Here is a 13,341-nt window from a genome sequence, read left to right as displayed (position 1 = left end):
CCACCTCAGGGCTGTCCCCATGTCCCCCCAATCCCCTCGGGGTCGCCATTGCTGTCCCCCTGTCCCCATTAACGTCCCCGGGGTGTCCCCAATGTCCCCAGGGCTGTCCCCAATGTCCTGTCTGATGTCCCAAAGATGTCCCCAGGGCTGTCCCCTTGTCCCAATGTCCCCAGGGGTGTCCCAGTGTCCCCAGTGATGTCCCCCCAGTGTCCCCAGCCGGGCCCGGGGGGTTCAGGAGCCCCCGCGGGTCCTTGGTGGCCCCGAGGGGACAACGGTGACAACAATTCCAGGCTGGACACGGAAATCCCAGGAATTCCATTCCAGATCCCGGAAAATTCCAGGGAAATTCCAGGGAAAAATCAAGGAAATTTCCAGGAATTCCATTCCCATTCCTTGAAAATTCCATTCCAGGAAAATTCCAGGAATTCCATTCCCCAGACAGAAAAATTCCAGGGAAAATCCAGGAAAATTCCAGGGAAATCCCAGGAATTCCATTCCCAATCCAAGAGAAATCCATTCCCAAATCCATGAAAATTCCACGAGTTTCATTCATAAATGCAGGAAAATTCCACGAACATTCCAGGAATTCCAGGAGAATTCCATCCATGATCCAGAGGCACCAGATTCTCCCTGGGAATGGCAGCTTGAAAATTCCAGGAATTCCATCCCAAATCCAGGAAAATTCCAGGAATTCTGTCCCCAGTCTGGGAAAAATTCTATGAATTTCATCCCAAATCCTAAAAAAATTCCATTAATTCCATTGCTAGTCCACAAAAATTCCACGAATTCTGTTCCAAGTCCAGGAAAATTCCATGAATTCGGTCCCAAATCCAAGGAAAATTCCACAAATTCCATCCCAAATCCTGGAAAATTCCAGTCCAAGTCCAGGAAAATTCCACGAATTCTCTTCCAAGTCCAGGAAAAATCCACTCCCAGTCCACGAAAATTCCATTAATTCTGTCCCAGATCCAGGAAAATTCCATGAATTCTGTCCCAAGTCCAGGAAAATTCCATGAATTCCATTCCAAAGAGCCAAATCCTTTTTTTTTTTTTCTCTCCTGGAAAATTCCCCCCCCCCCCCCCCCCCAGAATTCCCAAATTTCTCCTTTTGGAACAGGCAAATCCCCAAAAAAACAAAGAGAAAAAAAATCCCAATCCCAAAAATTCCAACCCCAACCTCTGGATGAGGAGAATTCCCAGGAAAAAAAGGGGAATTGTCCCAAAAATATTTAAATATTCATAAATATTCTGTTCTGGGGGGGAGGCAAAAAAATTGGGAAAATTGGGGAAAAAATTGGGGAAAAAAAAGGGGAAAATTGGGGAATTTTCCCCTCCTGATCCAATAAAAAATGGGAATAAAACAGGACTGGGAGGGAATTTGTCTAATATAGACAAACATTCCAAGGAAAAAAAGGGAAAATTCCTGGAAAAAGAAAAAAAAAAAAAAAAAAGGGAAAATCCATTGGAATTTTCCCCAACTTCCCTCTGGGAATCTTGGGAATTGCTGAGCTTGCAGATTCCCGGGATAAGGCAATTCCAGAGGGGGAAAAAAATCCGGGATTTTAGGAAAAATCAGCTTTTCCTTCAAAAAATATGGAAAAAGTGGGAAGAGCTTTGGGAATGTCCCAGAAAAAATTCCCTCCCTGCTCGACATTCCAGGATTTTTATTTCGGCATAAAAAGCTCGAAATTCCAGGGTTTTTTATTTAAAAAAAATGGGATTTTTCCAAGTGGGAAATTTTGGGGAAAAATTTTTATTTTCCATAAAAAAAAAAAAACAAAACCAGGGAGCAAAAAATCAGCTCCAGCCTCAGGAATTTTGGGATTTTTGGGATTTTTTTTTTTTTGGGGGGGGTGGGAAATTCCTTGGGAATTTTTTTTTTTCCCCCCTATCCCAAAATCTGCTCCTGGAATTTTGTGGGAATGTCAAGAGGTCTTAAAAAAGAATTTATGAATTTAGGGATTGGAAAAATGGGATTTTGGAGGGAAATCCTTAAAAAAATTTTTGGGTGGGAATCCCAGGAATGGGCTCGGATTCTGAAGATTCCAAAAAAATCCCCCCAAAAAATCCCCAAAATTCCAAGAAAATCCAAAAAAATCCCCCCAAAAATTCCAAGAAAATTCCAGAAAAATCTTTTCTGATGTGGGAACAGATTCCCAAAATTCCTGCTCAGGAAAAGGGAGGAGCCAGGAGTTTTTCCACGATTTTTCCTCCTTTTTTTTTTTTTCCTGTTTTTTTTTTTTTTGGAGGATTTTCCATGGAAAACTCGGAGCAAATCCCGATTTTGGAATAAAAAAATAATAATAATTATTAATTATAACCCCAAAGAATTCCCACAGCACTAAAAACCAGGATCTGAAGGAATAATAAAAATTAAAAAAAAAAAAAAATTCAGGATAAAAATCCAACAAAAATCCCCCCAAAAAAATTCCCAAAAAATTCCTGATTCCCGGTGGGAATTTTCCAGGAATTCTCTCCTGTTTTCTGTTTGGTTTTGTGTTTTTTTTCAACCCAAAATTCGGGAATTCCTGGGAATTTCAGGTCCTTTTTCCCGATTTTCAGCCTCAGGTTTTCCAGGGAATTCCGACATTCCCGGATTTTCCCGGGGCCGTTCCCGCTTTCCCGGCTCCCAGGAAATGAAGAAATTCCAAAGGATTTTTGGGATTCCATCGGCGCCGATTCACTGGGAAAACAAACAAACAAAAAAAACAAACAAAAATAGGGAATGATGGAAAAACTGGGAATTTTCCCCATGGAATATTTGGGTTCCCCCACCCCCAAAATTTTGGGCAATTCCAAGGATTTTGGGGATATTCCAGAACTTTGGGAATGAGGAATTTTCTTCCTTTTCTTGAGGAATTCCAGGAATTTTGGGAAGGAATTTTCTTCCCAAATTCCACTGGAATTAAAGATGGAAAATCTGGGAATGCTCAGGATGGGATCATCTGGGATATTCCAGAACTTAGGGAATGAGGAATTTTCCTCCTTTTTTGGGGAATTCCAGGAATTTTGGGCTGCCCAAACCCATGGGAATGAGGGAAGGGCCGATCCCGCCCCATTCCCAGGAAATTCCAGGATCCCAACCCCTCCCAAACGCCTGGGAATTCCCTGAAAATTCCCGATTTTTCCTGGTTTTTTTCCCCCATGGAAAACACTCACAAAGCTGATCTCGGTCTCCTGCAGCTCCTCCAGCTCCAGGGGCAGGGAAGGGCCGGGGGATCCGCTGGAAAAAAAACGGGAAAAAACGGGAATTCCGGGAATTCTGGGGGGAAGAAATCCAAGAAATCCCAGCCCTGGATCCCAACTTCCTGCTGCTCCCACGGAATTCCCAGGAAATCCTGGGAAAATCAACTCAAAACATGGGGAAAATCGGGTTTTTCCCCCAAGGGATTTTTAGTTTGGTTTTCTTTTTTCCCCCCACTGGGAATTTTGGGGCATTCCAGGAATGCAGGGATTGGGAATTCCAGAGGAGAATTCCATGGGAAACCTGGATCAAGGGGATATTCCATGAAAATTCCACGTGGAAAACGTGGATACAGGGAATATTCCATGGAGTTTGTGGATGGAGAGAACATTCCCTGGGAATTCCACAGGAATTCCAGCCCTGGGATCAAGGAAAGGGAGATTTCTTTGGGAATTTCCCCAGTTTTTGGGAAAGATCCGAGCCCAACAAGCTCCAAATGCCAGGATTTCCTGGAAAACATTCCATAAAAAATAAATTAAAAACCAAAACTCTGGATGCAGCCTCACCTGGGCAGGGAAATTCCAGGAGCTGCTCCAGGCCCCGGGTGAACTTCAACCCCCACGGACCTGCGGGAATTCGGGAATTTGGGAATGTTGGGAGGGGATTGCCGGGGGGAGAATTCCCGGAATTCCAGAGGGCTCATTCCGAGGAAATCTTCCCAGAGAGGGGCTGGCATGGGGCAGAGTCGCCAAGGAATGATCCCAAAAACCTTGGGAATGATCCCAGATCCTGGGAATCATCCTTACATGTCCCAAATCCTTGGGAATTATCCCAAAGCCCAGCATTGATCCCAAACCCCGGGAATGATCCCAAATCCCTTTTTCCAATCCCAACCCTCTCAGGATTGACCCCCCAGCCCTTTTTTCCCACCCCAATCCCCAATCCCCAATCCCCTTTCCCCATCCCAATCCCCTTTTCCCCAATCCCATTTTCCCATCCCAAATCCCTTTCCCCCATCCCCAATCCCAACCCCTTTTCCCTGTTCCCAACCCCTTTTCCAATTTCCAATCCCTTTTGCCCATCCCTATCCCCAATCCCCATTTCTGTGTTCCCAATTCCCAATCCCCTTTTCCCGATCCCGTTTTCCACATCCCAATCCCGATCCCTGTTCCCAATGCCCCTGTTCCCGATTCCCCCAATCCCGATCCCCGTTCCCAATCCCGTTTTCCCGATTCCCCCAATCCCGATCCCTGTTCCCCATCCCCTTTTCCCGGCCCTTTTCCCGGGGCCATTCCCGAATTCCTCTCCCACCTGCTGGGGGGGGAGGCGGCGCCGGCGCTGCCCAGGGAGGGGGAGGGGCTGGACAGGGACGGCGACGGCGACGGCGACAACGACGGCGACAACAGCGAGGGGACGGCGGGAGGGACAGAGCGGGGCAGCAGATCCGGCCGGGAACCTGGGAATGGATCAGAGAAACTGGGAATGGGAAACTGGGAATGGATCAAACTGGGAATGGGGACAGCGACAACAGCGCGGGGACCGCGGGAGGGACAGAGCGGGGCAGCAGATCCGGCCGGGAACCTGGGAATGGATCAGAGAAACTGGGAATGGGAAACTGGGAATGGATCAAACTGGGAATGGGGACAGCGACAACAGCGCGGGGACGGCGGGAGGGACAGAGCGGGGCAGCAGATCCGGCCGGGAACCTGGGAATGACAAACTGGGAATGGATCAAACTGGGAATGGGGACAGCGACAACAGCGAGGGGACGGCGGGAGGGACAGAGCGGGGCAGCAGATCCGGCCGGGAACCTGGGAACGGGAATGAGAAACTGGGAATGACAAACTGGGAATGGGAAACTGGGAATGGATCAGAGAAACTGGGAATGGATCAGAGAAACTGGGAATGACAAACTGGGAATGGATCAAACTGGGAATGGGAATGGGGACAGCGACAACAGCGCGGGGACCGAGGGAGGGACAGAGCGGGGCAGCAGATGGAATGGGAATGGGAAACTGGGAATGAGAAACTGGGAATGGATCAGAGAAACTGGGAATGGGAAACTGGGAATGGGGAACTGGGAATGGACCAAACTGGGAATGGGATCAGGAACCTGGGAATGGGAAACTGGGAATGGGATCGGGAACAGGATCAGGAATGGGAACAGGAAACTGGGAATGGGATTGGGACTTTTCGGGATAAAAGTGGGGACTCTGTGGGATGAAAACAGGGATTTTTGGGGGTAGAAACTGGGAAATGTTGGCATAAATACTGGGAGTTTTTAGGGTAAACCTGGGAATTCTGTAGCACCAAAACTGGGATTTTTCAGGATTAAGAAGAGGGATTTTTTGGGGACGAAAACCGGGATTTTTCAGCAATAAAATTTGGGATTTTTTTGGTGACAAAACGGAGATTTTTGGTGATAAAAACGAGATTTTTTTTTTTTTCCTTTTGTTCCCACCTTGCTCGGGGTCCCCCGGGGCGGGGCCGGGGGCCGGGGCCCCTCCCTGGCAGCTCCTCCTGGGCCCCCCGGCCCCCGCCCGGCTCCTCTTGGACGGGGAAGGCTTCACTGGGGGAGAGAAAAATCCATCAGAAAATCGGGAATTCCCAGGGAAAAGGGGAAATCCGGGAGGGACGGGGGAATAAAGGGGGTACAGGGGGGAAAAAAGGGATTTTTAAGGGGAAATAAAGTGGTTTTTTAAAGGAAAATAAAGGGTTTTTTTAAGGGAAAAAAATGGTATTTCAAAGGAAAAAAAGAGAAATTTTTCCAGGAAAAAAACAATCGGTTTTCCACGGGGAAAAAAAATCGGTTTTCCGGGAAAATAAAGTGGTCTTTTAGGAAAAAAAAAAGCGGTTTTTTAGGGAAAAAAAAAAAAAGGCAGTTTTCCAGGAAAAAAAAAGCATTTTTCCAAGGGAAAATAGCACTTTTCCAGGGAAAAAAAGCAGTTTTCCAACTTTCCCAAGGAATTTTTATGACAAAAAAAACCGCAGGAAAAATAGAAAAAACCTGAAAAATATAGGAAAAAATAGGAAAAAATGGGAAAAAGATGGGAAAAAGATGGGAAAAAAATGGGAAAAAAAAGGAGGGGAAAGCAGGAATGGGAATTCTTTGGGAATTCTGGGGGAAATGTGGGCCCGTGGGGCTGCACTCACGTGGAATTTTCCGGAACACCGTGTGGCACATGAAGCGCTGGAAGCGCTCGGCGTAGAAGCTGGGCCGGTGCACGGACACCGTGTCCTGGAATGGCCACAAAAAACGGGAATTAACCCCAAAATCTGGAATTCCGGGGGGGCAGGGAGGAATTCAGAGGGATGTGGGGAGAAATTCTGGGAATCTGGGTGGAAATCCCAGGAATTTGTGAGGAAATCCCAGGAATTCAAGGGGGAAATCTTAAAATTTGGGAGTTTCCTTAAAGATTGGAGATTCTCCATAAAAAGGGGCTGAATTCCCTTAAAGTAAGGCACTTTCCCATTACAAAAATCCCATTTTTCCATGCAAACCCCCATTCTTTCCTTTAAAAGTAATCCCATTTTTTCTACAAAAAACCCCATTTCCCCATTAAAAAATCCCTTTTCCTTAAAAAAAAAAAAAATTCCTCTCAAAAAAAAAAATCTCTTTCCATAAAAATTCCCATTTCCTCCCCAAAATTCCCATTTTTCCCCAGAAATTCCCATTTTTCCCCCTCACCCCATCGTGCACCAGGGCCTTCCAGGAGTGCTCGAGCTTCTTGACGAACCTGCAGGGAGGGAAGGGAGGAGGAATTCCCAGAAATTCCCAGGGAATTCCAAGGTTTGGCTGGAACTCCTGCTCCAGGAGGGAAAGGTGGGGCCAGTTAATTGGTGAGGGGTTAATTAAGGGGTTAATTAATGACCTGTAGGACTGCAGCACGTCGATGATGCCGATGTAGAGCAGCAGCCGCTCCCCCCGGGAATTCCGGGCGGGAATTCCGCCCATCCTGGGGAAAACAGGGATTGGGATTGGGGATATGGGGTTTGGGATCGAGGATTGGGGATTTGGGTTTGGGGATTTGGGGTTTGGGATCAGGGATTGGGGATTTGGGGTTTGGGGATTTGGGATTGGGGATTTGGGATTGGAATCAGGATCAGGGAATGGGGTTTGGGTTTGGGATCAGGGATTGGGATCAAGGAATGGTTTGGGATGGAAAAACTCCAAAGATTCCGAAAAATCCATGGGCAGGGACACCTCCCAGCTTCCCAGAAATCCCAGTGACTCCCAATCAACCCCAGTGACTCCCAGTCCATCCCAGTGACTCCCAGTCTCTCCCAGTCCATCCCAGTGACTCCCAGTGACTCCCAGTCCATCCCAGTGACTCCCAGCCCATCCCAGTCCCTCTCTCACTGGTCCTCAGTCTCGAACGTTCCCCCTCTGGGTGCCTCTCCCTGGATGGACTCCATGGCCGTGGAGTAGAGCGCTCTGCTGGGACACGCTCCATCCCGACCCCACTGACTCCCAGTGACTCCCAGTGACTCCCAGCCCATCCCAGTGACTCCCAGTCCATCCCAGTCCCTCTCTCACTGGTCCTCAGTCTCGAACGTTCCCCCTCTGGGTGCCTCTCCCTGGATGGACTCCATGGCCGTGGAGTAGAGCGCTCTCTGTGCCGCCGGCCGCCCGGGGCCGTCGCCGTCCCCTCCGGCCGTGCCGGCCGCAGCGCATCGCGCTGCGCCTGGTCCAGGTTGTGGATGGCCACCAGCAGGCTGTAATCCATGATCTTGAAACTCTGCAGCACCTGGGACGGACAGCAATTCGGGAATGTGGGGAAAAATTGGGAAAGCAGCAGAGCACCCATCGTTTTCCCACAAAAAAAAATCACCGAAAATCAGGAAAAACACCCGGACAAGCACAATTTTCCCACCCAAAATCAGGGAAAACGGCAGAAACAACCCACAAAAAAATTAAAAAAAAAGACAGAACACCCCAAAAACTCCTCAGACGAACCCAAAACCTCACCAAGCAATCCCTCTGCAGCGTCTTGCACAGGGCGTTGTACATGTCCGAGTCCAGGAAGAGCCCGTCAGGGAGGTCCTGCATGAAATCCAGGTCCTTGAAGGTGGGGAAAACTTTGTCCCTCTCCTTCTGGGACGCCCGGCGCTTGTAGGTGGAGCCCTTGAGGTCGTACTTGAGGTGCATGCGCACGGAGCGGGGCAGCAGGTTGTTCATCACCACGATCCTGATGTTCTTGCCCCCGGCCTGCACGCAGTACAGCCCGTAGAACTTGGGCAGCAGGGTGCGGGGGTTCTGGTTCAGGTTCTGCAGAGGGGGAAAATTTCAAAAAATTTGGCAAAGTTCCGGTTTCTTGGTTTGTTTTTTTTTTATTTGAAGGGTTTCGGGGTTCAGAAAGCACCGAAATCGCAGCGAAAACAAGGCAAGAGCACCAAAACCACTCTGGTTTTTGGGTTTTCTGTGAATTGTTGGGGTTCTCCATGGAATGTTGGGGTTTCCCACGGACTTCAGGGATTTTTCTGTGGATTTTTGGGGTCTCCCATGGATTTTGGGCATTTCCCCCCGGATTTTCAGCATTTTAAAAGTGCAGACAGCCCAAACCCAACAACGAGAACCCGACCCCGGTGACTCCGCAGATCCAACCGGGAGGGTTCCGGCGTCCCAGGGGTTGGGAATTCCCGGAATTCCCGGCATTCCCGGCATTCCCGGCTCACCATGTAGTATCCAGGCAGGAGCTTCTGCAGGAACTCGGCCTCCTTGTGCTGCACGGTTTTGATGATGAACTCGTCGTCGCTGGACACGTAGAAGAGCGAGCCGCTGGCGCCCGAGTTGGAGAGCTCGATCAGGGGCTCGCTGCACAGGGAATACTGCGGGGAAAACGGGAAAAACAGCTGGAATTCCATCGGGGAAAAACGGGGAAACAGCTGGAATTCCATCGGGAATGCGGCCCGGGAGAGGGGCAGGGCAGCCTGGGGCTGGGGAGGGAAAAGGGGGAAAGTTGTGGTGAATTGTGGGGGAGGAGGGAGAAGGGGGAAAAAGGGCGGAAAGTGGGGAAAAAAGAGAGAGAAAAGTGGGAAAAGGGAAGAGAAGGGGAAGGAAAAAGGGAAAGGGCAATAGAAAGAGAAAAGGTAAAGGGAAAGGGATAGGGAAAAGGGAAGAGGGAGAAGACAGAAAGGGGAAGGGAAAGGAGAAAAGGGGAAAACATAATATGGAAAGGGAGAAGAGGAAAGACAAAAAGGGGAAAAGGGATAAAGGGGAAAAGGGAAAAAGGGGAAAAAGGGGAAAAAGAGGAAAAGGGGAAAAGGGATAAAGGGGAAAAGGGATAAAGGGGAAAAGGGATAAAGGGGAAAAGGGAGGAGATGCAGGCAGGGAAGGAGGGGCTGTGAGGGGCAGTGCAGAGAAGGGCTGTGAGGGGCAGTGAGGGGCTGTGAGGGGCAGTGAGGGGCTGTGAGGGGCAGTGAGGGGCTGTGAGGGGCTCTGCAGTGTCGGGGAGGGAGGGGCAGTGTCAGGGAAGGTCAGTGAAGGAGGGGCTGTGCAGTGTCGGGGAGGGGCTGTGCAGTGAGGGGCTGTGAGGGGCTGTGAGGGGCAGTGAAGGAGGGGCTGTGAGGGGCTGTGCAGTGTCAGGGAGGAGGCGCAGTGAGGGGCAGTGAGGGGCAGACAGTGAGGGGCAGTGAGGGGCAGACAGTGAGGGGCAGTGAGGGGCAGACAGTGAGGGGCAGTGAGGAGCTGTGAGGGGCTGTGCAGAGAAGGGCTGTGAGGGGCTGTGAGGGGCAGTGAGGGGCAGTGAGGGGCAGTGCAGTGTCAGGGAGGGTCAGTGAAGGAGGGGCAGTGAGGGGCTGTGCAGTGTCGGGGAGGAGGCGCAGACTCACCAGGTAGTCGTCGGGGCGGATCCCGAAGAGCTCCCGGAAGTAGCGGAAGGCCACGGGCGCGTAGGTCTTGAAGCGGAAATCGTTGTAGTGGTGGGCGGGGGTGAGGTTGCTGCCCTCGCTGTGGGGACACGGCACGGTGGGACTGGGATTGACTGGGAGTGACTGGGATTGACTGGGATTGACTGGGATATTCCACAGGGAACCTGGGCTGGGACAGCCCCAGGAGAGGAGGGAATGGGGAAAGGGGAGGAAAAGGAGAGGAAAAGGGAGAAAAACGGGGGAAAAACGGGGGAAAAACGGGGGAAGAAGGAGGAAGAAGGGGCAAAGGGATGTGAACCTGGGGAAGAAGATGCTCTCGACGACGTAGAAGTCCTGCATGAGCACGTCCCGCTCGGGCTTGGTGCTGAGGCTGCCCACGGTGTGAGTGATGCCCAGCTGGATGGCGCCCTTCAGCGCCGACGACGTGGTCTGGGGAAAAAAAATGGGATTGGGAATGGGGAAACGGGATTGGGAATGGGGGAAATGGGATTGGGAATGGGGATTATACACGGGAAAATGGGGATTGTACACGGGGGAAATGGGATTAATTACACATGAGAAACGAGAATTATACATGGGGAAATGGGGACTGGGGAAATGGGGACTATACACGGGAAAATGGGGGTGGGAATAGGAATTCCTGGTAGGAAACAGGAATTCCAGTGGGAATGGGAAGTATGGATAAGAATTGGGGTGGGAATGGGAATTCCAGATGGGAACTGGGAATGGCTGGGATTTGATGGGAATGGTAAATGGGAGTTCAATGGGAATCCAATGGGAATGGGAATTCAATGGAAGGATTCCAATAGCAATGGAAGGAATTCTAGGGAAAACCCCAAAAAACTCCACATTTACAAAACTCCCAAACAATTCACTCCCTGCCCAGCCAATTCCAGCCACTCCATGGGATTTATGGGAATTTTTGTGCCTTTGGGAAGCTCCCAAAAAAACTGGGAAATCAGAGATTAAAAATCTTCTTCCCAAATGTTCTGGAAAAGCAGCCAAAAAAAAAAAAAAACCCAACACTCTAAAATTCCTTCATTTCCATGGAATCTCCTCCCATTCCCACAGCGATCCCAGGCAGAATTCCTGGGGGAAAGGAGGGGAAAAAGCGGGAATTTACCTTTTTGTAGGTGGTTTCCCCCGTGGAATCCACTCCTCTGTGGCCCTTCCGGATGGTTTGGGATCCTCCTGGCATCTTGGGAAAGGGAAAAACGGGAAGAGAGGGAGGAAAAAAAAGGAAAATTCAGTCTTTTCCAGGATTTTTTCTCACCCAAAATATTGGAAAAGGAACAGGAAAAGGTGGAAAAGGTGAAGAAAAGGCTGGAATTTGGGATTTTTCCAGCCTGGAACTCACCTCAGGAGTCAGGGATTTTTTGAAGGTGTTGGATCCTGCCAAGAGAAAGGAAAATCCACGCTCAGGGAGGGATCAATCCCAGAAAAGCAAGGAAAAAATCCCAGAAAAACCCCAGAAAACAAAGAAAAACCCCAAAACACAAAAATGGAATTTATTCCAACTCCCCACACTCTTCTCCTTGAGTTTCTGGCTCCAAATTCCCAAAAAAAGCGTGGATGAAGAGCCAGAAAATCAGAGGCCAGACCTTGAATCCTTCCAGGGAAAAGTGAAGAGCAGGGAGCTCCTTCCCAAAGGGAATTTTTATGGACATGCACCCACGATTCAAGGTGGAAAAACTGATTTGGAGCTGGAAAGAAAGCTGGATAAAAGGGCTGGATTCTCCCAGAAATTCCGCCGGGCTGGGGGAAAACCGGGAAAAGGAAAAATTCCAGGTTGGAAAAACCAAAAAATCCCTTGGTTCATCCCTAAAAGCCGGCGAATTCCCGGTTTTCCGAGCGCTGGCTGCTCTTCCAGCCCCTTCCCTGGCTCACATTCCCGCTTATCCCAACACATTCCACGCTTTTGTCGCCGTCCCCGCAGCCATTTCTTTGGGGGGATTTTATTTTTATTTTTTTCCCCGGGATTTGGGGATTTTTTCCCCCGGGATTTTGGGATCCCCGCGAGCTGCTCCCACCTCTCCTCCCCCGTGAGTCACCGGACAGGAACTGGGATCGGATTTCCCTGGCACCAACAAACTTCTCCTTCCCCGCCCCGTTCCTTTTTTATTTTATTTTTTTTTTTTTTTAATTTTTGGGGAGGGGGGGAAAATTTTGAGGCTCTCAAATCCCTCCCCCTGTTCCCTTTCCCCCGAAAAGGGAAGTTTGGAATTCTGTTTTTCCAGGGAAAAGCCGAGTCCAGACCCTTCCCCCATGGAATCTTAAACACCCCCAGGAAGATCCAAATCCTCCCCAAAATTCCCTCAGAAAGATCCAAATCCCCAAAAAATTCCCTCAGGAAGATCCAAAATTCCCTCAGGAAGATCCAAATCCCTCATAACGCTCCCAAAAAAACCTCAATACCCCACAAAATTCTCCCTCATAATCCCCCAAAAGCCCCCTCATAACTCTCCCAATAGACCCCTCGTAACCCCACAAAATTCCCCTCATAGCTCCCAAAAAGCCCCTCACAATCCCCCAAATCCCCCCATTCCCCTCACACCCCCAGACCCCCATAAACCCCCAAATCCCCCTCATAACTCTCCCAAAAAACCTCTCATAATTCTCCCAATAAACCCCTCATAGACCCCCAAAACCCCCCTCACAATCCCCTAAAATCCCCCTCATAAACCCCCAAATCCCCCCTCATAAACCCCCAAGTCCTCCTATTCCCCTCACGCCCCCAGACCCCTCAGAGCCCCCCAAAACCCCCTCATTCCCCTCACGCCCCCAGACCCCTCATAATCCCCCAAAATCCCCTCATTCCCCTCACGCCCCCAGACCCCTCATAATCCCCCAAAACCCCCTCATTCCCCTCACGCCCCCAGACCCCTCTAAGCCCCCCAAAACCCCCTCATTCCCCTCATCCCCTCACGCCCTCAGACCCCCCCCACCCCCTTCCCTCACCCCCCCACGCCCCCTTGACCCCCCACCCCGGACCCCTTCCCAGCCCTGCCCGAGCCCCCCGGCCCCATGCCCGGCCCCGTTCCCGGCCGGTACCGCCGAGGCCGCCGCTGCTGCCGCTGCTGCCGCCCGACTCGGGCCCCGCCGCCGCCGCCGCCATCTTGGAGCGCGCGCTGCGCGCCCCCCCCCCCCTCAGCCCGCCCCCGCGCGCCACGCCCGGCCGCCCCCACAGGCCACGCCCATTCAGGGTAAACCACGCCCATTATGCATATTAGCGAGCCTCGTGTGGGCAGAGACACGCCCGCTCTCCGCCCAGCACCGCCCTTTTTCCC

General features: G+C 50.6%; 1 protein-coding gene across 1 annotated transcript; it reads right to left on the bottom strand.

Moving 5' to 3' along the window:
• Positions 1-524: 524 nt before the first annotated feature.
• Positions 525-13,196, bottom strand: PIP5K1A (phosphatidylinositol-4-phosphate 5-kinase type 1 alpha). The gene is given in 17 exon segments (XM_088181068.1): positions 525-2,683; positions 3,160-3,223; positions 3,751-3,810; positions 4,496-4,640; positions 5,646-5,753; positions 6,338-6,422; positions 6,873-6,921; positions 7,057-7,140; positions 7,722-7,855; positions 7,858-7,932; positions 8,154-8,453; positions 8,861-9,013; positions 10,016-10,133; positions 10,353-10,483; positions 11,178-11,252; positions 11,412-11,446; positions 13,106-13,196. Coding segments are annotated over 17 exon segments (1,683 nt in total). The 5' UTR covers positions 13,170-13,196; the 3' UTR covers positions 525-2,680.
• Positions 13,197-13,341: the final 145 nt, after the last annotated feature.

Source organism: Sturnus vulgaris, chromosome 31 (genome assembly GCF_052056855.1).
Source record: "Sturnus vulgaris isolate bStuVul1 chromosome 31, bStuVul1.hap1, whole genome shotgun sequence".
Classification (NCBI taxonomy): Eukaryota; Metazoa; Chordata; class Aves; order Passeriformes; family Sturnidae; genus Sturnus; species Sturnus vulgaris.
The sequence above is the reverse complement of the archived record's forward strand: the minus strand, read 5'-3'. Positions and strand labels throughout refer to the sequence as shown.